Source organism: Pezoporus flaviventris, unplaced genomic scaffold, assembly GCF_033815535.1.
Source record: "Pezoporus flaviventris isolate CSIRO_AGI_PZ_B2104156 unplaced genomic scaffold, CSIRO_AGI_Pfla_v1 ptg000007l, whole genome shotgun sequence".
In the NCBI taxonomy this organism is placed as follows: domain Eukaryota; kingdom Metazoa; phylum Chordata; class Aves; order Psittaciformes; family Psittacidae; genus Pezoporus; species Pezoporus flaviventris.
Window position 1 is genome coordinate 41,354,914 of NW_026892555.1, and position 26,911 is coordinate 41,381,824.

The following is a 26,911-nucleotide window of genomic DNA, read 5'->3' on the forward strand; positions in this document are numbered from 1 at the left end:
ACTGCAACTGAGAAATCCCTCTGTAAAAATCCTAAGGAGGTGCACTTAAAACCCATTTAAAGATGCTAATGTAAACTTGAAGTATGTTTAAAATAAGCTACTGAATACCATTTGATTAAGTAGTTCTATACATTGGATCACTTTCAGAAAAGCAGATGAACTGTGCACATCTTGTTACGGTTTCTAATCTGTCAGTCTCCATAATTCTTAATGTGGCTGCATTGGCTGCAAGACTTTACTTATAAATGCTTATCATAATACCTTTTTATGTCCATACCCAACACAAATTGTCCACAAAAGGGTGATATTTTCTCATTAAAACATTTCTAGCTAATGCTAGAAAATGCAGGAACTGATGTGCTGTAATTGTGCAGGACGTGGGGAAAAATGTTTTCACCAGAAGACACTTGATACATGAAAGTAATCATCTAGGGTAATGACTTCTAACAGATGCAACAAAACTTTCAATTAAATTAAAATTTTATTTTAGAGAATATACTTGAAATAAGCAGAAATGTCAGTCTGGAAAATGGTGCAAGCATCAATTAAGACACCTGGTAACAGCTGAAAGTGGGCATTTCCTTCACAACAGCAGTGATTTAGGCTATTTGTCTTATTTTAGATTAGACTTCTATACAAGATAATTTCAAGTATGAATTAACTGACATTAATTACAATTAAGGTAGTATTAAGTATTAATGATAAATCCTTGAAGTTACACTTCTTCCTTTGCTAATACTTTTTTTCTGCCCTCTTCAATTCTCCATATTCATATAGGCAAAGAAAATTGACTGGATCTTCATCTTGATGTGCTGATTTTTTAATTAATTTCAGTTTTGTAACATTCAGCTTAGGAGTTGAGCTAATTTGTGAACAAAAGCTAACCTGATGCAGGACAACTGTGTGACCTTGCCTGAGTTTTCCTGTCAAAACTGTTGAGCTGTGTAAAAGTCCTGCAAGTTCAGGTGAAAGGTGAAAACAGAGACCAAAGTGTAGCTTTCGAGTTATACATATGTTTTACAGGGCACAGCAACTCCTAGTTCACAGAAATTACTCACCGGTGTGTTTACTTAGAAAATTCAAATGGAAATTGTATGTAATAAGAAACACAGCACTGATAATAATTTTTATATACATGACATATTCCTATGTTTGGAAGCATCTATATATATATAAAGAAACAGGATCTCTCATAGATTTAAAATACTGTTCATATTTGTCAGAAAAATATAAACCACCTTCCATTGCAGTGATCCGATACTTAGCCAGGTGAAACAGAACAGCAAAGGACTCTTGAGTTTCTTACAGTTTTGAGATTATGTTATTAGCATCTGGAAGCTGCTGTGATACTGGAAAGATATTATTGCATCATTAAACTGTAGCTAAACAAATAGGGAAATAGGTAACTAGGCAGGAAGGTGCCTAAGTGAATCCCTTTGTGTGTTACAGATAAGGAGAAAGCTTTGCCCTTTGCCCTTCTGTGCTTGTTTTTTTCAACCCAACCCCAACAGCTCAGTAAGAACAAAGGAGACATGTAGGTTCCACATTCTGCCAAACCAACAGCTCTATTTTGTAGCTCTTAATCAGAAACATTCTGTCTGACCGTGCAAACTTGTGCAATATTTCCTGCTGAGTGACAGCTGGGAAATAACCTACAGATTGGATTGTCTAAGGGGTATCGGTGATTAATGTTGCCCCTAAGTGATTTTCTTCTCAGAAACCACATAGACTTTGCCTTAGAAACCTTAAAGTTAGGTCTTTGCACCCAGACACCCTGCCATGGACCTACTGATGTGACCTATAGTAATTACTGTTCAGATTTTTTCAGACTGGAATTGTTTAAATCTACAAGGAGACACTTCTTTTACACTGCATTATATATCTTTATAGTAACGTGCTATTATTTACAGAGAAGCCAAATAAAAGCATCAATACAAAGTCTCTAGTAAAAAGCAGTATTTTTAACAGTAACTGACAGAATAATGCAAATGTTTAAATATCTTAAATTATTTCCAAGTGGAAAAGAAATGTGTGTGGTTAAACTGTAACCAAATCCATAGCACATGCTGTGTGTCTCAGAGCATGCCATTTTGAATCTTGTTAAGTCAGGCATGAAACATGCTGTAAAAATGTTGACAGCATTACATAAATATTAGCTAAACTCTCGTGGCAAGTGTGTTTCTCGAAAACAAAACAGAAGCTGACTGATTAACGGACATGGTTCTGCATTTGTTCTTATATTCTTCTAAAATTAACAGTGATATCTTTGTATGTTCCACCAGAACATGGAGTAGTTGCTAAAATATAAAATGCTGTTCCATAATTTTTTGTTTGTTTTTTTGTTTCCTTGTTTTTTCAAGCAATGTCCATATACAAATCTGAATGGTTTTCCAGAATAATAACTTTTGGATCAAAATTCAACATCTAAGCACTCTGATACTCTTAATTCTCTAGATAATAAATAAGTGTTTCAAAGCTAAAAGATATTATCACATGGATACAACATGCCATATCAACATTACTGGGATGGCATGAGATGCACAGCATTGTAAATGAAAGAAGACAGGAAGCATTTGGATTTTGATAACTCATATTTGTACAGGAAAGAATTATGTAGAATCATAGAATTATTTAGTTTGGAAAAGACCTTTAAGATCATCAAATCCAATTGTTAACCTAGCACTGCCAAGTCTAAGTGCCACATCTATGTGTCCCCACCACAGCCAAGGATGGGGACACCACCACTTCACTAGACAGCCTGTCCAATGCTTGACAACTCTTTTGGTGAAGATGTTTTTCCTAATATCCAGTCTAAACCTCCCCTGATGTAAGTTGAAGTAATTTCCTCTTGTTACTTGGGAAAAGAGAGGGACACCTACCTCACTACAACCTCCTTTCAGGCAGTTGGTAGAGAGCAATAAGGTCTCCCCTGAGCCTCCTTTTCTCCAGACTAAATAACCCCAGTTCCCTTGGCTGCTTCTCATGAGACTTGTACTCCAGGCCCTTCACCAGCTTTGCTGCTCTTCTTTGGACACTGGACATGCTCCAGCACCTCAGAGTCTGTCTTGCAGTGAGGGGCCCAGAACTGAAAACAGGATTCAAGCTGCAGCCTCATCAGTGCCAAATGCAGGCAGATGATCACAAGTCCTGCTGGCTACAGTATTTCCGATATAAGTCAGGGTGTTACTGGCCTTGGCCACCTGGGAACACTGCTCATATTCAGCCAACTGCAGACCATAACCAAAGCAAAATTGTTTAAAAATACCCCAAAACAACAAAACAGGCCAGACCACCTCACATTTGCAAGGGGTAACTGAATTATAGCACATTATATACATTAACACATTCTGTCAGTACTATAGCTGAAATTTGGAGCTGGAGGAAAACACATCTTGGAGGCAAGACAAGAAGGAGTCTCAGATCAGGTATGCATGCACTGTAACAGGTTCTGCATAGAGTGGGTTAGTGTTAACTGTGAAGAGTTAACCCTTCTGTTCCAGTTACTTTGTTAAACTGTATCAGCGTTCCCTGCTTCCACATTACTGTTTGGGAATGCAGAATTGAAGAGCCCTTACATGCTGGGGCAATGACTTTTCAGCGTTTGGCTTCATTCTCAGCTGTGAGCTCTCATCTCACTATATGCTGATATTCCCTGTGTAACAGAACTGGCAAAAATTATTTTTATGTAAAGAAAATGTGACACTGTATTTCCCCTTACAAGAGTCGGTCCCCAGGCCATTTGAAGCACAGAGATGCATTTAACAGGTGATGATAACTGTGTCCATGAATATTCATCACAACCTTTAACAGATGTTTTAGAGAATTCCCGTCATCTGATTCCAAATGTAGCCTGCATACAGTATGCATGAAATCTGGCATTACAAGCATTTCTGCAAATCTGATTAACATTTCCTAATGACTCAAGAGTTCTGCAAATAGTTATACCTCTAACTCTGTAATGTTACTAGAGTCCAAAAAATAGAGGCTAGATTGTTCCACCTCTTCTGATGCTGAATAGTGCTTTAAATCCAAGAAAGGCTTAAAGGATACTGAAGGGGACAATCCACAGAATTTTAAATTAACCAAAGTTGAAAAAATATGACCCAAGAATGACATTCATTTTATAGCCAAATTTATTTATATTTCTTAGACTAAGCAACATAGTTCATATATGAACAAATTGGAATGGAAAAAGTGCTCACTGTAAATGTTGTGGCACCTCCCAAAGACAACATTACCTGACTTTTTTGATCATGATATAACTGGTATTGTTCGATCACCAAGAAAATGAATGAAAAGTAAAAAGTTTTATTTCTAAATTGATCAATGTGAAAGACTGTGTTTATAATAAAGAGCTTAATGCGGCTATTTGCATTCAAACTCACGACTGCCTCTGACACAATGCCTTTTTTCTTTACATACTTTATCATGCTGTACATATTTAGCCCTTTTTGCCAGCAATTTCTTTACTAATTTTCCTTTGGCTCATGAAACCATATAGTTACCACATCCATTCTGCAACTTTCTCTCTGACATGACCAGGAAAAATAGGACAGCACATGCTTCAAAAGCAAGGCTTAAAGATGGCCAAGAAACTACTCTTTAGGTTAACATAAAGATTGGGATCCTAGTCTAAAAGACCTTTGATCCAAACTCTAAGGCACTTCTAGTTTTCAAAGAACTTGGGAGATCATTTTTCCTCACACAAACTGGGAAAGTAAATGCCCTATTCTCAAAAGATAGAAATCAAACTAAATAGAATAAATAAATAGAAATAAACTTGGCTAGGGATGTTAAGGATAACAGGAAGGGATTCTACAGGTACGTAGCAAATAAAAAACAGGAAGCTTCCCTCAGGAAGCTCTTGTGAGAACTGGCTACACAGGATTTGGAGAAGGCTGAGGTTCTGAATGACTTCTTTGCCTCAGTCTTCACTGGCAAAGGCTCTGACCAAACCACCCAAGTCTTGGAAGGCAGATGCAGGGACAGTGAGAATGAAGACCTTGGACCCACTGTAGGAGAGGATCTGTTTCAAGACCACCTCTAAAAATCTGAATGTGCACATGTCCGTGGGTCCTGATGAAATCCATCTGTGGGTCCTGAAGAAGCTGGCAAATGAAGTTGCTAAGCCACTGGCCAACATATTTGAAAAATCACGGCAGTCAGGTGAAGTTCCCGATGACCAGAAAAAAGGAAATATAACCCCCATTTTCAAGAAGGGGAAAATGGATGAACCGGGGAATTACAGACCAGTCAGTGTCACCTCTGTGCCTGGCAAAATCTTGGAGCAGATTCTCCTGGATGGCATGCTAAAGCACATGAGAAACAACAAGGTGCTTGGTGACAGCCAGCATGGCTTCACTAAGGGGAAATCCTGCCTGACCAGTTTGGTGGCCTTCTATGGTGGGGCTACAGAACTGATGGACAGGGGTAGAGCAGCTGGTGTCATCTACCTGGACTTGTGCAAAGTGTTTGACACTGTCCCACATGACGTCCTTGTCTCTAAATTGGAGAGACATCAATTTGATGGATGGACCACTCGGTGGATAAAGAACTGGCTGGCTGGATGCATGCAAAGAGTTGTGGTCAATGTCTCAGTGTCCAGCTGGAGACCAGTAACGAGCTGTGTCCCTCAGGGATCGGTGTTGGGATCGGTCTTGTTTAACATCTTCGTTGTTGACATGGACAGAGGGGTTGGAACTAGATGATCTTAAGGTCCTTTTCAACCCTAACTATTCTATGATTCTATTATTCTATGAACTAAGCCTCTCAGGGTTACTGTTTTCATGTATTAGCTCTTGCAACAAAAGCACAACGGAAAATACAACTTTACTGACTTTCAATTAGACACGGACATAAAGCTTCCGTCTTGTAAGGGAGTATGTATTTAATCCACACTTTTTTTTTTCTCCTGTGAAATAAAAACAGATTTTAGATCTTTACTGGATTTTGTCCTAGGTTGACTTGTGGATATATTTTGCACCATTTCTTCATGATAAAAATATAGGGTGAAAAACAGTGTCAAACTCTCAGCCAGCTTTGTCAAAATGATAAACAGGAGAGTCGGTAATTGTGCCTAAATGCATACATAGCAAGTTCTGGGGTTTATCATTTTTAATGTAATTACACCTTTCAAAAGACTTTCAAGTAGCAAAAATCCAAGCAATTGATTCAGCTTTCTTTTCTTGAAATTTCTTTGTTCTTCTTTTCATTCATCAGGTTTGCTTTGATTTATTAATTAGTAAACTAAATAATTAAGTTTTATTTATTACCGCATTCCCCTAGATGCTTTGATAACTGCTTTTAATGTACAAAAATCACAATACATTATTTTTACCTTTGCTTCAATTTGTTTAGTATCTTGGTTTTGGAATAAAAATTTGATTTTGCTCTTCCCATCATCTGAAGAACCCTTGAGCTGGGAAAACTTGTACCTCCAAAGTACAGCCTAGGGAAAAAAAAAAGAAACATAAAAAAGCCATACAAGCAACTTAGTGTAGCTATCATTGAAAATTGTATTAGAAATAGCCAATCTCCTTCCAAGGGAACTTTAACTCTTCCATGGTACATAATTAAATCAGTTCAGAGTTATGTGGTCTGATGTTCATATGTACTATATGTACACATATGGATGTACTATATTTTGTCAGTGTGTGATTCAGATCTGTCAAGACTACATTTTTGAAATTTACTCTGAAATTGCTTTATCTATATTTAACCCTGATTAAACAAAAAAGAGAGGATTAGTAAATTTGTTGTCATGCCATACTCCAAAGATTTTTTTCCCACTGATGATCTGTGGATTCCCCATTCCATCTGAAGTGATAAAACTGCCATAGAAGTCCTCTCTTTTTCTTTCCATATTAAAAAATCTAGTTGTTTTAGCATATAGGGAATTTCACATAAAAACAAATATCCATTTTTAAATTATAAAATGTCAAAAGGAAACTCTGTAATGAGAACTCGTTTTGAGTTTACTTATGACAGCTCTAATCAGGAATTCAGGAATGACCAATTCATTAATTCTAAGCATATCAGTGGCATTTCATGTAGCTATATTATGAATTACATTGTGTCATGCTGAAAAGAAAAACAGATTGCATTACAGAATAAACATACAATTAATAAAATTTACAGCTGGGTAGAAATGCATCTTTCTTTTTTATATCTAATATGGGTTTATGTAAGAAAAAAAACATTTCAAACTACTTTGCTTAGAAGTGGAAAAGAGCTATTTTTTACTGTCTTTTCAGGCTCATTTAAAGATATCCCCACCCTCCAGATATTTTGAAGCCCTAACATTTTTCATTGTGATTTCAGTAGTATTTCACATAAAGTCATCTGCACTCATGTGCTGATACTTTGAGGAGAAATTAATTTCACATGGATTGGACAACACAGAAACTTAAGGCAGGAGGTGCTGTTCCATTTTCTTTTGCCTGAGTGTTTGTAAACTAATTCCTTTCCATGGTATAGGATGACACTTCCCATCGGTGCCCTTTGTCTATATTGATAAATGATTTAGTATGTACTTAAACAATAAGAGGGGTAAAATTTTTCAAGTATCCTAAATCTATGCAGGTCCCTTTACTTCAGAATGTGTTAATCTTTTTAAATTAATGACTGGCAAAAACCCCTAACCTGCAGAAAGCTAAATAAAGTTATCTGTGTTTGTCTTAGTAACTTGAAAGGGGAAAAAAAAAAAACAAAGGACAGTAACTTAACTGTGCACAGTACACAAAGCAAGTCTTAGAATTAGTTTTTCCAAAATTCTCTCCATATATTTGCCTCTTGCAGATTAAAAAGCCATAATCTCAGCCCCACTTTCATTTTCTTTGTGTATATGACAGGTGAGCTCCCATCTACCGTAAACAGTTAAGGACACTCTGTTCCAGATAAACCAGAGGAATTTGCCAATTTATGTGAAACTGTATCATATTTGTTTCAAAAGCTGTCCTCCTCAGCCCACCAAGCTGTGCTACAGAACATAGAATAGCTTCCCTCATCCCCTAGTGTGTGCAATTCCTGTCATCTTTTTTGATCAGTGATGTTTACTTACGTCCTGTAGATAGTGAGGTAAAAAAAATAAAACCAACCAAACCAGTATACCATTCAGGTGGCCATCTTCCCACATACGTCATAAACTCCTTTTTGCCCAGACCTATGTAGCTCAACAAATCTAGTTGAAAGATCAAGATCATTGCTTTTTGAATGAAAACCAAATCTATTTAAGCATGTAATTTCCTACATGATAAATGTAAAGGCCATTGATGGTCTCTTTATCTCAGGAGAACAATCAAAGAAACAAGCTTTCATCTTTGTCTGATGATGGATAGGGAGGCCAGGAGAGAGCCACAGTAGTAACAAGGACCTTTAGGTGAGCAGGCAAAATAACAGGGTACCTGTCATTCCCAATCAGATTAAGTTCAAGTGAAGATCAGGGTTGTACAGAACTGCAGTACTTTGGCATTTACCATGAAGTTTTGTCACTTGCTTCATTCCCACTCAGAGGAAAGAGAATGACAGTCACACCAAATGACAGGCACGACTCAAGAAAACACTTCAGTTTATGCATAACATCAGTTTGGATAGCCCTACTTAGCAATGGCTCTTACTTGAGCACACTGCAAAATCAGGTCTGTAGTGTGCAGGGGACAAAATCATTTTTGAGACTAATCCCAACAAGACAGCACTTCTTCTACCAGGATATCAAAACAAGTTCCGAGAACTGACAGTTCAACAGCATACTTCACACAGACTATTAAACACTCTTTATCTATAGCATAAGGAATTAAAATGCCATTGACAATGCATGAAATGACTCTCAAATGAAAGAAAAATTAAATATTTCTTTTGAGTGATCTTCAACAAGTCGCACATTTTTTTTTCCCCTAGATATACGCATGGAGGAGGGCTCTTTTTGCAAAAATAAAAGTGGGGAAATTTTGTGAGTTATAAGTTCTTAAGTCAGGAATACAAAGTATTCCTGGTTACTTCTTTCTGGCTGCTTCTTTTGTTTTAGACAATTTCTTAATAACAATTCCTTCATCCTTGTTTGAACTGGGATGAATGCTGGTTCAATCTGATATATGGGATATGTGTCTACACCTTGATGTACCACACAACATGAAAAGTCTAGCAACTAGGTTAAACTAGATGTCCAACCGCAGTTAGCTAAAATTGGGTGAATTAGTTAGGTATATGCCCAGTAAGATACATTTAATTCCTTGTCTCCAACCAAAGGAGCTGAAGTGCTCCCCTATGTAGCCAGAACTGCAGATGTACAAGATTATAAAGATACTACCAGTCAGATCATTCTCTTAAAATACACTATCTTGAGGATCCTTGGGTTACTGCAATGAATACACTAAAGCCCCATAACCAAATCAGCAGTATTTTGGTACAGGCTCCAAAGGAGATAAATGCCTAAGCCATAGCTGGTCCAGGAAAGAACTCCTCCAGGAAACCAAATGTTAGAAAAAGAGTGAAATTTCACGTTAAAATGATTATATAGAGCAAGAGAAATGACTATATTTGTCAATAGTAGACTTCTGCATATTAAAAGAATGCTGTAACTTTGCTGTGGTAGCCTCAGCAGTAGAAACCAACATAACAATGAGAAGGATACAGGATGCCTGGCCTAAGACCTTGTAGTTTAGAACAGGGAAGCCTTGTCTAACTGTGCGTCTTGATAATACAGACATTCATAATTTTTGTATTACTTACAAGAAAGCTTTGTCAAGAAATGGAAACCATGTATCTTAAGCAGCAGAAAGTTTCATCTCTGCAATATTGGTAGCTTTGTGAAATCATTGCAACATAAAAGGACGAGCCAAGCGAGAAAGTGAGAATGATGACATCCACATAATGGTTGGGGCCTGTCCAAAGAGCAGAAAGGTGAAAAGAATGAGGGGAGGAAGACTCCTTACTTCATTGGGACGACCACCAGAGGGGGCGGCGCAAGCGTAGAAGAGGCTGATGTCGTAATGGACTAATGAAGTAATCTTTAATGCATATGTATTAGTTACAAAATTTTAGTGTATAAATTGCAAACGCGATGTGACGGGGTCAAAGCCAGATTTGGGTGCATGCCCCTGGTTTCCCAGCGCTGCAATAAAGCACCTCATATAACCATTCTGGTGATTATGTGTCAGCTCTTACGCTAACACCACAAAAGAGCAGAGTGCCAGTGAGCATCAATACATATGACCTTGGCACACCAACCATGTGATTAACACATGGATAGAAGGTGTTTTTTTCAAGGCTCATTTAAACAAAGTTGTGGGTACAGAGAGCCTCATGCATACCTTTTGCATTATATGCAATCTGACATGAGCCAACCACTTTATCCCATGACAACCAAAGCAAGCCTTCTTTGAGCTCGCCCTGCTAGGCAGCATGGCTGCATGGTGGTGATCTCCCCTTGAGCTGGGATGCCTCTCAAGCTTTGATATTCCTTATCTGAGACTGAGAAATTCTTCCTTTCCCAAGGGAAAGACCCCTTATTTGCAACAGAACCCCACCAAGTTGCAGATAGCATGCTAAATCAATACTAATGAAGACCATGTAGTTAGTTCCTGTAGACATAAACTATTGGCCAAATCTGAGACTAGGACTGGACCTAGCTGCACCCTAAGCACCATCTGGAGTTTAGAAATCAAGGGGTTCTACTCTGAATCTTGTGACTCAATGTGAGGGTCTCTGTGTAAATCTTCTTGCTCAATCCTAACTCAATTTTCTTTTGTATGTTTCATCCACGTAGTAAGTAATGGAATGAACCTTGCCATTTAACTTTGTCAAGTCACCCTTTTCACAAATTCATATGAAAACCACTTTTGCTAATACCTCTGATGTTGATTCTTTGAGTGACCCTAAACCACTCATTTGCAACACTTTTTTTTGTTATTTCATGTGTTCTGGATGGCTTTTTTTCTTTTCATTTTCACTACTGCAAAATGCATAAGCAATGAACAGAAACCAGACTTATTCTTTTTCAATAACTATTTTATTCAAGGACTATCTCAAGTAGAAAAGAGAAGCAAGACCTACTCATCAAAGTACCCAGTTTCACAGAGATGTGTAGCTACAGCACTGACGTAAATGCATGAGAGTATTGCAGTGCTTGCTGTGGTGACTATTCTGAATTCTAATTTTAAAGGCTAATTCTCCTGAATTGGGAATAGGCACCCTTCGGGATACTGATCTATACCACTGTCAAAGCCAAGTGAATGAGTTTCTTATGTTTTTGAACATCACAGTTCCTCAGAACCATTTGTTTAATGCTTGACTCAGAGAGTTAATATAGGCTGATAAAATTTTGTACAAATATATACATGTATAGATTGACTTCTAAACAACATGTGCATTTGTAAAACATGCTGGCTCTCTCACAAATTGCCAAAACAACCTAAATGTGTGCGCCATATAAGTTATTCCTAAATCAGTTCTTATGAATTATAAAATATAAGCAGACGTTCTTACTGGCTTGAAGGTGCAGCTCAACACTCTGTAATACATTAACATGGTGCTTCTTTTAGTTAATAAAAGCAGCCTGTTCTCTTCAAGTGCTTTCCTTATTAACCACCAGTAAGTGTGCATAACCTACATCAGAGAATCATAGAATCATAGAATAGTTAGGGTTGTAAAGGACCTTAAGATCATGTAGTTCCATGCCCCCTGCTATGGGAAGAGACACCTCACACTAAACCATGCCACCCAAGGCACTTTCTAACCTGGTCTTGAACACTGCCAGGGACGGAGCATTCACAACTTCCCTGGGCAATCCATTCCAGTGCCTCACCACCCTAACAGGAAAGAATTTCCTCCTTATATCCAAACCAAACTTCCCCTGTTTAAGTTTTAACCTGTTACCCCTTGTCCTATCACTAGAGTCTCTAATGAAGAGTCCCTCCCCAGCATCCCTATAGGCCCCCTGCAGATACTGGAAGGCTGCTATGAGGTCTCCACGCAGCCTTCTCTTCTCCAGCCTGAACAGCCCCAACTTCCTCAGCCTATCTTCATACGGGAGGTGCTCCAGTCCCCTCATCATCCTTGTGGCCCTCCTCTGGACTTGTTCCAACAGTTCCATGTCCTTTTTATGTTAAGGACACCAGAACTGCACACAGTACTCCAGGTGAGGTCTCACAAGAGCAGAGTAGAGGACTATATATAGCATATTTAGGAAACACTAAATTTTTGTTGACCCTAAAGTAGAATTGACACGTGGACCAGGGACCAGGTGGTAATCCCTTTTAAAGCAAAAATTGCAACAAAATGCAAAAACTCTGTGGCTGATGCTGGCATCAACTACCTATGAGAATCCTGAGACACTTTTCAAGTTGAGGCACACAACTTTATGATGCCTTGATGGAAGACCAAGACAAAAAATCAGTATGCATTACTTACTGCCTTTAAAAGGGAACTCTCAATCCACGAGTAGAGACAAAACTTGTGAATAACTTGATGCAGACCTATTTAGAAATTGGGGACCAAGGTAAAATAGCATATGCTGAAAATATCAACAGCTTCACCATTTGGATACATCCAGTGTGATCATGGAAAATCTGACATAGTTAATTCAGGTTTTAAGAAATGCACTGTAAGAATGCAGTCTCGCTGAGCAAATACTGTATGTATCATGCATAATATTAAAACAACCAATAAAATACAATTTTTCCTCCCAATTATTATTTTTAGATTGCTTAAATTGCTTTTTACATTTTATATAATTTAGTAACATTAATTTCAAAGAATACGAGAATGCAATGCAAACAAATAAACAGTGCAGACAATCTGACAAGTTAAAGACTTCTCTTGAAATGCTATTAAATTTCTGCAATCAGAAATCATAAAGAATTGAAATTCTGTCTTCACTGAAATTAAATGGATTTTTTTTTTCCTTTGACATATTTGGGACCAAGATATTCCACTAATACTTCTTAATGAGAAATATTTTATTTATAACTAATCATCTAGGACTCATTTGTTCTATTCTTTGTAACCAAATTACTGTTTATTGTCTTCTGCTAGTGTTATTTTCCTATAATTATCCAAGGATGCTCTCTGCCTGCATATTTTTATTTTATAGATGGGACATAAATGCAATACATAAATGGCACATGAAAGAAAAGCTATTGACTTCAGCACCTGTAATAATTTGATGATGTTCCCTGTAGTCACACAAATGAAGAAAACTATATTGCTCTTATTCTCAGCACAAGTGGTAAATCTAGAACACATTCTGCAAGGGACCTTAGAAAATATTTTCACATTCATATCATAAGTCAGTTTGCTACTCATTCCCATCATTTCAGAATCCTGGACTAAACTACATACAATTTTGATGAGATGGTATCAAACAAAATTACTTCCTATCTAGAAAATGGTATCAGAAAAGCGGGAATGCATCATAATTATCTTAATGTAGGGTATGATCAGGAGTATTGGTTAGGGTTTTTCTTTCATTTTCAGTCATGGGGCTTGATTTACCCTTAACAGAGACTGGATTACCAAACAAACACAGAATAAATCATGGTGTCTGTATTTTTGCTTACCATAAGCTAATGAATATGCATAGAAATATGAATGTCTGACTAGTCCATGGCTCGGTGATAGCTATAAAATTTAGCAAAGATGTACAAGGAATTTTGCATTATCACCAGGAATAAAAAAGCTGCATTTTTTCAACATATGAGTCGCCTGCCAGAACAGAATTAATTTGTGTCCTATGGCTTCATTGATGATCTACACTCAATTTATTATTAAACAGTCTTCCATCCTCTATTTTGGATTATGTGTTCTGGACCGATTCTGTTCATGCAAAAAGGACATTTACACTTCATGAACTTGTGAAAGTTTTTGCACCACACAATGCAACAGCATTTCACCTGCCAGTGCACATCACCAAATGCAGGTATTCTCTACACTAACCGTTGACATGAATCATACAGATTTTATCACATAATAGCAAAAGAAGTTTGGCCTTCAGTAGGATGCCTGGAAAAAAACTGAAAGAGACTGTCAGTGTTTTATAATGATTAGTTACATCTCAGACCGGCTGTAAATGGCGGAGTAAATGAAGAAACAATTTTTATTAAAGAAAAGGATGTCAGAAGTCACTTTTCAAATATTAGTTTTAGCAAATCCCTTTGTTTTCTTTTCCACTGCATCTTCAAAAAGCTGTAGCTGTACTTTTCCAGCACTGGTGGTTTTTTGCTTGTTTATTTTTTTGTTTTTATGATACTTTGACTATATTATTCTTCTGTTTAGCTTTTAAGGAAGTTTTTTATACTAGGGACTTGTAGGTCCTTATTTTAGAATCATAGAATCATAGAATAGTTAGGGTTTGAAAGGACCTTAAGATCATCTAGTTCCAACCCCCTGCCATGGGCAGGGACACCTCACACTAAACCATGACACCCAAGGCTCTGTCCAACCTGGCCTTGAACACCACCAGGGATGGAGCATTCACAAGAGTTATTTTCAAGAATAAAAATAACTAGGTCATTGGGCACCTGGGATATGCCTTAATTTCATTGTTCATCTCATACCTAATTGAGAAAGATTACATTCTTGCAAAGTGACATTTTATCCATACTGGTAGCAGCGGCAGGAAACTGAATAGGATTAAGATCTTGTCCATGCTCAGTTCTACTGTGTTACCAATCTCTGGAGAGTGTCTTACTAGAAAAGAATTATGGCCCAAGGTAATTTCCTTTGTCAACTGCTGTGGCTTTATACCTGTAAAAAGGTATAAAGATGGGGAGGACACAGAGAATAAAAAAAAAAACATGAGACAAAGGAAAAAAAGCAAGAAAATCAGCCCTAACAAAATAACTGTTCTTGTGTATTACTAAAGTTATGCCAAATGTTAAAAGTTTACAGTTTGTTTAGTACTGAAGGAGGACCTACCAGCATTTTTTTGTTTCTAACCACAGTATGTAAGACTGTAAGAACTATGCTTAACAGCCTCTATTACAGTTACAGTAGCTATTTGGTCAGTATTTCAATTTCTAAGCATAGAATAAATACTTGTTCATAAGAGTTACATTAATAAATCTCGACCTTGAAGTGAACTTGGTTTCTTTTGGCCTTCTCTATTATGGAACTTTGGATATCAAGGGTTTTTTACATACTGTTTTATTTCAATATGCTGTATGTCTATTATCTGCATGAAGAGACACACATTAAGGTAAGTATCCCTAGAAAACATGGAGTGTGCTCCTAAAGAAATTAAGATATATACCATGTTTTGTGTTATTGAGTAACCTTTTGGTATGAAAACCTAATTAAAGATATTTGCAATACTATTTATTGTTCACAGTGCATTCTCTAGGTCTGATTGCTTTTTATGTTGCAGTTCTCTTTCAAACTATACTTCATTACTTAAAAAAAAGGGATAATATCTTGGAGCTTTGGCTTTAGAGAGTGGTACAGAAGAATATGAGCACAAGTATATGTTACTGTTTTTAATGTGAAGGGAGAGAAATTCTTTTGTGTCTGTAATTACATTTGGCAGTTTACAGACTGTTTAGCTGAATTAAGAAACTATTTACTGAAATGTGAGAATTTGATTTAACTAGACAATCTTAAAAACTATTAATTCTCCTTTTAGGAAATCACAACAGTTTATTATAAAGCAACATACCAAATGCTCTAAATGATAAAAAACCTGCTAGCTCTACAAGCTATCAGTCAATAATTGAGTAAGAGATAGAAGCCGATACGCAGCAGAAAATGCTATGATTTATGCCAGTGTTGTTATAAATACATCACAGCAGAGATTTGTTCTGAAGAGCCCTAATACCTTGTGTACTTATATTTATCACAGGTCTGTGCAGACACAGAAACAATGTTTTTATCGAACTATAATGTGTTTGATTTGGATTACGTTTAGCACAGATGACAGATTTTAACCACTAATTTTGACTTAACATCGTCATCTATTATATGAAAATTAAATGACAGTAAACAAGGAAACAAGCCACACAGGGTTGCATGTTTTTTTTTAACTGAAAACCATTACTTTCGTTACCCTCTATAATCTCATTAATGAGCATTGGTAGTGAGTTTAGGTTTCAGAACATTTGTAAAAATTTGACTGCAATTTGTCATGCACTCTGGAAAAAAAAAATCTATTAACTTGCAATGTAAGAGGGGAAAAACAATTTAAATATCGATTCATTGCTTAAATACTGGAATAGCTGAACAGCTGGTAAAATCATTAGTTGTAGAACTTGGCTTCACTCCATTTTACTGGTGAATATTCACCATTAAAAATAGTTCAGTCAATTCAGTAGTATTAAGAAAGAAAACTTAAAATACCATGAGCACATTGTTATATATAAAATAGAAACTGCCTGAAGATTTACTGAAGTTCTCACTGCATCAAAATATAAGACATGACTTCTCAGGTGTCCTCAGAAACTACTACTTGTGCTTTGTGTTCTGGGAAACATGAGAATGTTGTAATTAAATAATTAATAAAAATATCCAATTATATTAATTAGATCTGTCCTCCAAGTACTTGTCCAAGGCCACCTTTGAATTCATTAGAAGATTTCGCATCTGCAGTGTTATTCTGTGAGAATTGAGAGATGGACTGAATGAATTATCTGACATTGAAGTATGAAGTCTATAAAAAATGGCTTTCAGTTAAGCTTTACCCAAAAAAGAGTGGTTGAATTTGGTATGAGTAATGTCAAAATAATAGAAGTGAATGTATGCAAGAAAGACATGGACCTGCTCTAGCAGGAGGGCCATGAAGACAATCAGAGGGTTGAGCACTTCTCTTGTGAAGACAGGCTGTGAGGGTTGGGCTTGTTCAGCCTGGAGAAGACAAGACTCCAGGAATACTTTACTGCATACTTTCAACACTTAAAGAGGGCTTATAAGAAAGATGGAGAGAGACTTTTTACTAAGGCCTACATTGACAGGGTAAGGGGTAATGTTTTTTAAACTAAAAGAGGGTAGGTTTAAATTGGACATAAGGAAGAATATTTTTATGATGAGTGTGGTAAGTTGCTGGAACAGGTTTCCCCAAGAAGTTGTGGATAGCCCATCACTGGAAGTGGAAATACAATAGTTTGCACTGAATTTTCAAATACTGATTGTAAAAATTCATATGAAATAAAAAATTAGATGTGGATTTTTTACATGAACAATGTGATATTTTAAATAGAAGCTTTGTTTTTACACAGAGTTTGTTAATTTGTGTGACTTTTGTACACTCTTAATGAACAAATGTATATATAAATACTAATAGGATATAGGTAATTTAATTTAAATTTTATTCATATTTTCCTTGCCCTGCAAACTTTTTTCCATTATTCTTTGTTTTCTCAGATATTTCTTGGAAAAGAGATTTTAAACTTCTGCTTCGTATGAACTACTTCATTAAGTGGAGAAATAATATTAGCTTACGTAACTAAACATGTCTAGTTTATGCTTCAGTTCATGTGCATATAGTAATATTGTTGAAAAACACAACTAGCATAAACATAACCTAAATTGGCCACCACCTTAATGAAGATACCTGAATAAATTTTTGGCTAAGAGAATCACAACCTTTACCTTTCTGTAAAATGATGGAGAGTAGGTAATGATTTTCATATTTAGGTACTCATAAAAAAGTAATAGACACACAGAAGAATCTGTTTTATAAGTAATATCATTCCCCAAGATGTTGTTTTCATATTTTTTTCTACAAATAGAAAGGCACAATGACTTACTTGAATTTCAAATTTACTACACCTTGTGCAAACAAGCAGTAAAATGGAGAAGGAAATGTTAAAGGGTTCTGATTAATGTGGTGGGAAAGGTTGACTGAAGGGAAAGGATAGGAGCATATTGTGTAAAGAAAAGGGCATTTTTAGCAATTAATGGTTGAAGAGAAGTGGAATTTAGAAAAAAAAATTTCACCTTCACAGAAACACAGAATCACAGAATTGCAGACTGCTTGAGGCTAGAAGGATCCACCAGGGGTGGTCTAGACCAACCTCCTCCTTCTCAAGCAGGGTCACCTAGAACACATTACTCCAGATTGTGCTCAGATGGTTCCCAAATATCTCCAAGGAAAGAGACTCCACAACCTCTCCGGGCAACCTATTCCAATGCTCAGTCAATGCTCTCCCATAACAGCAGTGTCAAGCAATAGGAATAAAGCTTGCTTGTGTCTTGGTACTTCTTAGCAATTAGTGTAAATGCAAACATACATAGGCTCCCAATGATTTTCCTGAGATCTGGACTTGCATTAATATAATCTGGAAATTGATGCTCTATTACTCACTTGGTACAGCAAACTATTTCATCAGTTGTACTGAGTTTTTTTAAGACTGATGATAAAAGCGTAAGTCATAGACACCATGGCTGATTTCTCTTTTTACAGACACCTGAACAGAAATATGTAAAACATAAACTGAGAACTGCTGTAATATACCACACACACTCCCACCCATGAAACAGGAGAAGAGAAAGAAAAATTCTTGTTAAAGCTCACAGATCATCTTGAAACCAGGATTATTTTCTCTCAAAACAAAGGGTGCATCAGTGAAAGAAACCTAAAAATTAATCAGTCTGGGCTTTCAAGTGAAATGAAATAATAAAGACTTGATGCCTGCTTGCAATTGACAGTGGTATTGATTTTTCAACAAGAAGCACATAACAAAATACAACTTCTTGCATAATTTTAAAATCACCCCCATGTTTAAACTAAAGCAAAGAGATTTGACAAGAGACGATCTCTTGCAATAATAAAACCAAGTGCAATTTAAGGAAGTACTACTTATCCCACAATATAAAAAAAATAACAAGGAATAATAATGTGATGGAAAAAAGACTGAGAACTTTACCTTTGTGGCAGCATCAAAACAGACAAAGCCCATGCTAAAGTCAATGGTAAGTCCCATAAGATGACTTTCCAAAACACAGGCATATGTCTTGCACTGTAAAAGAAAAGTCAGAGAAGGTATTTACCACAGAATATACATCTTAAAATTCTTTCCAGGACCAGTTTTTCTGCTTTTTTTTTATTCTAATGTTTATATAGATCAAAATTATTACCAGAAATAAATTCTTTGTGTATAAATACATTTATTGCTAATTTATTTAAAATCAAAGGATTTGATGTCAGTGATTAAGTTTTCTAAGTATTGTAAAAAGAGGCTTTGCTTCCATTAGGGGAAAAAAATAAATAAATGAGAAACAGAATAGCCTCTGTGGCTTATCAATGACAATAGGTAAAAGGGAAGTTTCATTATTTTTGAACTCCCTTATTTGTTTTGGTACCCAGTAACTTCCTCTGACATTAATATAAGCCTTTCAGCTTTTTAAGAAGAAATAAATGCATTTGTAAAATATCTCTTTGGTACGCTCTTTATTTTGCTTTTGTGTTCTGCTAAATATCACTGGAAAAGGCAGTATTTCATACAATGTAGCAACTGATGTAATAATATGAAATACCTATTCTACTTCAGCTAGTGGACCAAAATATGTCAAAGGTTCCTATGAGAAACTCTGAAATCCTGAAAGAATTTAACACTGTCTGCTATGCATCTGTTTTGTTCCATAACATCCGTAACACTTCAATACATGCTGTGAGACATCTACTAGTGTAATTTCCAGGATGACTATTACTGTGCTGACTTCAGGTATAAAATGACAAACTTTTATTTTTTCACCACAAATTATGTAAACAATAAAAAACATTTTTAAACCTGATGCAAATTCTTCAAAGAAGCTGTTCTTGTTTTATGGAAATTTTACCCTCCAGATTAAATGAAATGTAGTTACATTCTTCAAATGCTGCTGCGGACACTAAACACACTTCCATGATCTATAATGTGTTAAAGAACCAAATATAAATTGCAGACATGGGGACAATGTAAGTTATTAAAATATCAGTGTTACAAAAGTATGTATTGCTATTTTTGGCATTTTGATTAGTAAGGGTAAACCACATGCCTTTACTTATATATTCTTTAGGTGGGCTCTTTGAATTCTAAATAGCCTGTCCCAGAACAGAAGAAGCTGAAAGGCTCATTAATAGCTTCTAAGAATTGAAACAGACATTGTAATAAAGGAAAATGTAGCAGTTCATAGCTATATAGATTCTCTGGTTATTTTGAATTTGATATTCTTACACTTCAATATATATTTATTTTCTGGAACTGAAATATTTGTGTGAATTGCTTTCACTGATCAAAACAGGCCTCAACTACACTGATCAAAACAGGTCTCAACCATGCAAACAGCTGTTGGTTAATCTTCGTGCACACACCTTGGAGCTCTAGAATCTAGGTTTCAAACACAGTGGTATCCATCACTGAAGCTGAAGGACACTTTCTGTTGGTTAGCACTTGGGCAGAAGTGCAGCATTATAATCCAGTCTATTGGCAAAGCATGTCCATTTATAATTCTGAAGTGAAACCAATCCATGACATGTGCCTTACAAGATGATTTTGCATTATTGCTGAGTAACCACAAATCCTATGTTACTGTGTGATCCACCAAAGGTGTTCAAAAGCTACAACTGTTCATCAGTAAATGAAAGGTTTCCTGCTGCTGTTGTTGAGGTCAAATGCAGTGACTGGTCTGTTCCTGTAGCTTCCAAAACTTAAAGAACTTCATGTACTTCACTACATGTGTAAAATCTTAATTCATAGAGTATAAAGAAGCACTTAGTCATTGTAACTATTAATAGATAAATCCTGCAAATTTTTCTTTATTAAATTAATGATTCAGCTCTATGGTATTGCAGTCATACAGTATTTGTGTTTATATTAGCAGCAGCTGTACAATAAAACTACTATGCATATGTAAAGTGATAGTAAATCAGTGATGTTAGAAAAGGAGAGGATATTGCCTTTGGCAACACCTCATCATTGAAAAAAATAAGAGTGTAAGAAATATATTTTTACAGTGACTTATTACTTAATGATTTCATACATGCAAAAATCTTCAGGTTTTGCATGCAAAGCAAAAAAATATACAGTTTTGTAGACTTATCGTACTAACTTCCTACAAGACGCAAACTATGTTTTTATTTATAGATCTCAAAAATACCTAAACCAGATATAAAGCCTTTACTGAGAATTAAAATTTGGCAAGGAGATAGTATATCAGGTTTAAAATATGTATTCCCATCTTAACTCATCTAACCTCTCACATCTACACTGCAGGTCAGCCTACAATGTGCACTGCAGCGCCATGCTGAGCTTCCACAGCTACCTCTACCTAAGTACAGCACCATGCCTGTGCTAACTAGCCTCACTGAGAAGTAAAGATTTATGAGAAACAGGATGCATCAGTCTTGGTTCAATGCTGCACTTAAAAACAACCTGCTTCCCAGACTGGAGGGTCTTTCTCCAAAAGGCAGTGCATAGTCTGTGGAGAAATATCATCTAGTTTAGCTCAATGTGGTTACCAGTAGGAAGAAACTCCACTGTAATGTGCAGGCCACCGGTAGTAGCTGATTCTTTATTCTTTACTTGCATGTAAGACCAGTCTATACCCTTTGACCATGCACTCCATGATGTTCAAAATGATGCAGAGAAGCAAAATTGTGACAATAACAAAAGGATTTCTGGACAGCAAGATTGAAGTTTATTTGGGGAAGAACGTCCCTTGCTTTATGTATGTGTTGTGTGCACTTGCACAATTCTGGTGACAGGTCAGAGCAGGAATGTGAACTTTCAGACACCCCTTAACTGTTGAGATTTTTTTCATCTTTGTTTTCTTTAACTTGTCTTTCAATTCAGACATTTGAAGAAAGCAAAAATACAGAAATTCTTCCCAGGAGACTTTAAAATTTCATATACATTTAACAAACACTTTAAATTATTAAAAGTGACAGTTAATAATATATACTATGGATGTTTGGCTTCGGTTGCTGATTTCTCACACAGGCCATGAAAACCTTATCAGAACTGAAGCATTCCCATCCCAAAAGAAGCAGAAGATCTTTCAGCACTGATTTCTTGTTCTTGCACAGAATACAGAATCTTGAATTGGGTTTATGAATAATTCAGTGGGTCAGGTGGGAGTCTGAAGGAAGCAACCTAAAGTTGTTCCTTAGATTCTACTCTCTCAATACACACAGTTTAAATTATGGAAAGAATCCTGTGTTTTAAACCTTGTGTGAAACTATCTTTGAAGATAAGGGAAACCATACTATGGGTCCAAGATTTAATTCAGCGTTTCAAACTCGGATTCAACTTCAGTGGAGATGAACGCTGAAGTACTGTAATACAAAGCAGCTTACACAATAACCCCTATATTATGGAGCAAACAACCACAATGCAAAAAAGCAGGAAAATTCATGATGGAAGAGGTGAAAATTTCCGCATAAAGTAGCAGGAACACAAAGTAAACCTGACAATCATATATAATTGTACATCATTATGCAAGCTAGAATAATCTCAGTACTTCATACAACAGTGTTGTGAGACAGTAAGGAAAAAGGAACTCCATTCCAAATCCTTTTATTTTTCTTTTAATAAGTAATTCTGACAAAGGGTTAGCATCTCTTACTACTTTAAACTAAAGAGTGACTGTGAAACATCATAATGGCAGCAGTACAGTGTCATACCACATATTACTGCTGAATATCTTCAGTTTGACTGTCTCTCCTTTAACATACTTCTTTCTTAAAAAACAAAACAAACCCCAACCAAACAAACACCTGCCTATTTTTTGTTTTACATATAACTCTGGCAGAAACTATGAATTAGGCTTAAACAGAATTTATTACATATTTATAGTACTTTAAAAATACTTTAATTTGTGATGTATTCTTTAGAATTACATCAGAATAGGATCCTGATTAACCTCTTGTGGAAGTTGATGCCAATTTATACTCGTTGACTAACTCTGTTATTATTTCTATGATTATGGAATAGTATGCAACACATTTAAATAATTTTAAATACCAGTTTTAAACTGCAATTACATTTTCAAAATTATATGATTTCATAGTAAGAAAAACCTGCACACAGCTGGATCATCATTCACGTGAAATATGAATAATCATATGAGTGCATATAACACACTTTTAGTAAAAATGTACAGTTGATACTTTGATTTTGAACCTGTCACCCTTTTTTTTCTCAAAAAGCAATGAAAGAACTTGTTGGAGATGAATTATACCACTTCTTAGTAAAACCAGATTTTACCTGAATCTGAAAATTGGTGGATGAAAGCAGTTTCAGACTGCTGAAAGAAAAATTAAAAGGCCAAGACCAGTCATATTGAAATTTAATATTCTATTTTTCTTCAAAACTGAGATATAGAGAGGCAATAAAATATAGAAAAAAGCTGAAATAGTATATGTGAGTTACACAAAAATAGCCTATCATGAGAAGCCTGTTTGACCACCTTCACAAATTTGCTATGATCAATCAGTCTCAGGAAATCATTACTTTGAGTTCATAATTGCTACCTGAACATCGGTTGAGTGAAAATAAAGGTGGAAAGGTTAAGATTAATCTCAGGTTAAGATTATTAAGGAAATTCTTTTTGCAGACATAGGAGCAATTTTGAATAAATGCAATTCTAAAACCCAAGAGAAAAATGTAAACTAGGAATGCTAAACTATGAATCAATATTAGAGTAGAACAAATATGAAGTGGCTTCTAGGCTGAAAGTTATTAAAGAAAATTGTCATATGTTCTTTTACTGATGGCACAGTAGTGCTTCGACAAACTGTTACAGCCAGTTATACAAGAAAGACAAAGCGCCTCAAATATTTAATAGCAGAGGACATATACTTTTTATGCAGAAAAACTACACTTATATTTTCAGCACAACAGAGTTGAAAAGGAATGAACAGCACCTGTAAAAGGTAGCAGAGTGCCTAAATTTAAAGATAAAAGTTGAACCTGTTTCAATGTTCCTCCAGCAAAAGTATTATGCATTAAAACTGACAGCAACGTAATTTTGCAAAATGCATAATCACTACTATATACTAATTCAATCCATCTGCATGTGTTGGTTTATAGGTTAGAAAAAGGCCAACAATACAAGTATTTGTCTAAATAAAAAACTGTCAGTGCTTGCATTCCCAGGAGATATAGAAAATGCATGCAGGGGAACTGAGCATTAGCCAGTACTTGCACAGCTAATAAGCAAATACAACTGTAGGTGTGTTGTCAACTAAAGCTATTCCAAGAACATGTATTTTTTATGATTAGAACATCAATATAACAACTATGATGAGCTGAATTTTAATTCTGGTAGGTATTTTTTCCTTCTATTTTAAATTAAAAAAAAAAACAAACCACAAACCAAACATGACTTTTTGGTTATGTGAACAAAACAGTGTTATCTTTAAACACTCTCATATGTAATTTCGCTATAAAAAATAACTAGTAATCTGTACATGAATGTCATCTATCTCCACTCTGTCATCTGGCAATTGAGTAAACACACAAGAAACTTAAGCTGTGTGAAAAAAAGAATAATGTACCTGAGGTACAATTTTGCTCTTGCTTGTATTCAGTAAGTACTCTTACCCAGTGTACTCTCATTCGTGATTATTACAAGGACAATTTAATTCCTGCAAGGTTCTCTTGCATTATTCTCTTGCATCAAAAGGAGCGTGACCAGCAGGTCAAAGGAGGTGATCCTGCCCCTCTACTCTGCTCTTGTGAGACCTCACCTGGAGTATTGTGTGCAGTTCTGGTGTCCTCGACATAAAAAGGACACGGAACTGTTGGAACAAGTCCAGAGAAGGGCCACAAGGATGATCAGGGGACTGGAGCACCTCCTGTATGAAGATAGGCTGAGGAATCTGGGGCTGTTCAGCCTGGAGAAGAGAAGGCTGCGTGGAGACCTCATAGCAGCCTTCCAGTATCTGAAGGGGGCCTATAGGGATGCTGGGGAGGGACTCTTCATTAGGGACTGTAGTGATAGGACAAGGGGTAACGGGTTAAAACTTAAACAGGGGAAGTTTAGATTGGATATAAGGAGGAAATTCTTTCCTGTTAGGGTGGTGAGGCACTGGAATAGGTTGCCCAGGGAGGTTGTGAATGCCCCGTCCCTGGCAGTGTTCAAGACCAGGTTGGACGAGGCCTTGGGTGATATGATTTAGTGTAAGGTGAACCTGCCCACGGCAGGGGGGTTGGAACTAGATGATCTTAAGGTCCTTTCCAACCTTAACGATTCTATGATTCTATTCTATTCTATGATTATCCAATAACTAATAAAAATAGCATGTTTGTATATAATATCTAAACTGCTGTTTATGTCCCTGATCTATAGATTATTTTTCTTCTTTTGTGAACTTTAGTTGATAAATACATATCACCTAGTCATAATAACTCAATAATTGTATTTAGGGTGATCTGTTCTGAATGCTACATTGCAAGCTTTCTAGGAACACAAAAAGGGGTTTTATGTAATTATGTACACAGAACAGTTTGAGAGCTGCAGGAGGTCAGAGAATTTCTTAAACTGCACCGCCATTTCATATAGACCTATATGTTAATGAACCAAAAGTTAATTACCAAGACAGTTTGCTCTCACCTGTATACGTTCAACTTCTAAAAAAGTTGCTGTTTGGAAGGCTTTTTCCCATAGTGTAAGGTCAGACTCTAGTTCCACAGAAAAGTAAAGATCTTCTCCAGATTCAGACTGGACACTGAAGCAATGTTTCCGCCGGTCCAGTAAATCACTGTCCTGATGAAAACCTGAAGTTATATAATCTGGCATACATCAATTAATATTTTTAATTGCAAACATCTATGCCTGAAACCTAGCATTTAAAAATGGCATTTTTAATTATACAGCACTGTAAAAAACTGCTAAGAACTGAGGAACTGAAAATTAGGGGTTTGGTCTAAACATTGACATTTCAATAAACAGGACACCTATATTCAGAAAGGTAAAGAACATTATAGAAGACCACCTTACGTTGTTCAAGGGAGCTCTCTGGTGCAGAGAACCAGGAAGTTAAAGTGACCAAGAATGGAAATATTTAAGTAAGCAATAGTAGAGTAAGCACCATTTTTCTCTTTCTTTTCATTCAGTAGACATGTGACAGACCTGCTCAATAAAGCCAGTACAGAACGCACTCGTAAAAGTTCCTGTTTCAAAACAGCTTTACAGTGTCTAGAAGAATCATCTATGGAGGCAACCATGATGATGAAAAACAGTTGCTCAGATTTTAAGATGACCAGTCACTACGAAACAGTAGCTTTCATTACTTCCATCAAGGCCTAAGCCTACTAGCTCTATAGAATTAAGTTATGGATCAAAAAAATCAGAATGCACATAGGCTGTTAGATCTTAAAAAAGGCATTTCCAAAAAATTAATCTTCTCGCAGATTTTTTTTTTTTTCCAAGTGTACAGAGGGCTTTGTAGTTTAAGTGGCCAGATGTAGCTAAAAAATAGCCTATGTCCTATGATAAATACTTTTGTCCTTTTTTTCCTCTCCATGTCTGCCTTTCCTCTAAAACTAAAATGTCAATTCTGCTCACGGTATTGACAGCATTCAAATAAAGAGGTCATAATGTCTCTGTTGTTGTTAAAGGCACCTAAGCTCTAACGCATACTCAGCCTCAAAGCGCATAGAGCAGTACCACTATGACAAATGTTTAATCTTGTGGTTTAATCTTGTGTAGCAACATAAAAAGTATAATCTAGTGCCTGACTATACAAACCCCATCAGCAGGAACTGGATGAGTAAAAGTACTGACTGACCCTCACTCCTTCAGGGAAGAAAAGCTACTTTGTGTAGTGTAACAGCACTTCTTGTCTAACAGGTCTTAAGCAGGGTCTTAAATTACATCTCCAGAGCTACACCTGAGTGAATGGGCCTGTTGGTTCATAACTGAATGAACTATTCAGTGTGGAGTCTGAGTGTAAGGTACGTAACTTTCCTAAGGAAAGCTTTACTTCTTCATGGCTACAACCTCA

The 26,911-nt window shown here is 36.2% G+C and overlaps 1 protein-coding gene and 1 long non-coding RNA gene across 7 annotated transcripts in view; one reads left to right on the plus strand and one right to left on the minus strand.

Moving 5' to 3' along the window:
- Positions 1-24,959, plus strand: part of LOC133266858 (uncharacterized) — a 392,292-nt gene extending 367,333 nt beyond the window's left edge. Inside the window, exon 3 of the long non-coding RNA XR_009742538.1 lies at positions 24,671-24,959. This is a non-coding gene — a long non-coding RNA (uncharacterized LOC133266858). The remainder of the gene's footprint in view (positions 1-24,670) is intronic.
- Positions 1-26,911, minus strand: part of SNTG1 (syntrophin gamma 1) — a 319,254-nt gene that overhangs the window by 7,310 nt on the left and 285,033 nt on the right. For 5 of the 6 annotated variants that reach the window (XM_061448505.1, XM_061448504.1, XM_061448508.1 and 2 more), the window contains 3 exons: positions 25,519-25,671; positions 18,849-18,941; positions 6,338-6,448 (listed from right to left, as the gene is read on the minus strand). In XM_061448505.1, coding sequence (XP_061304489.1) covers positions 6,338-6,448; positions 18,849-18,941; positions 25,519-25,671 — 357 coding nt within the window. The remainder of the gene's footprint in view (positions 1-6,337; positions 6,449-18,848; positions 18,942-25,518; positions 25,672-26,911) is intronic. The other variant, XM_061448506.1, reaches the window with a different exon arrangement.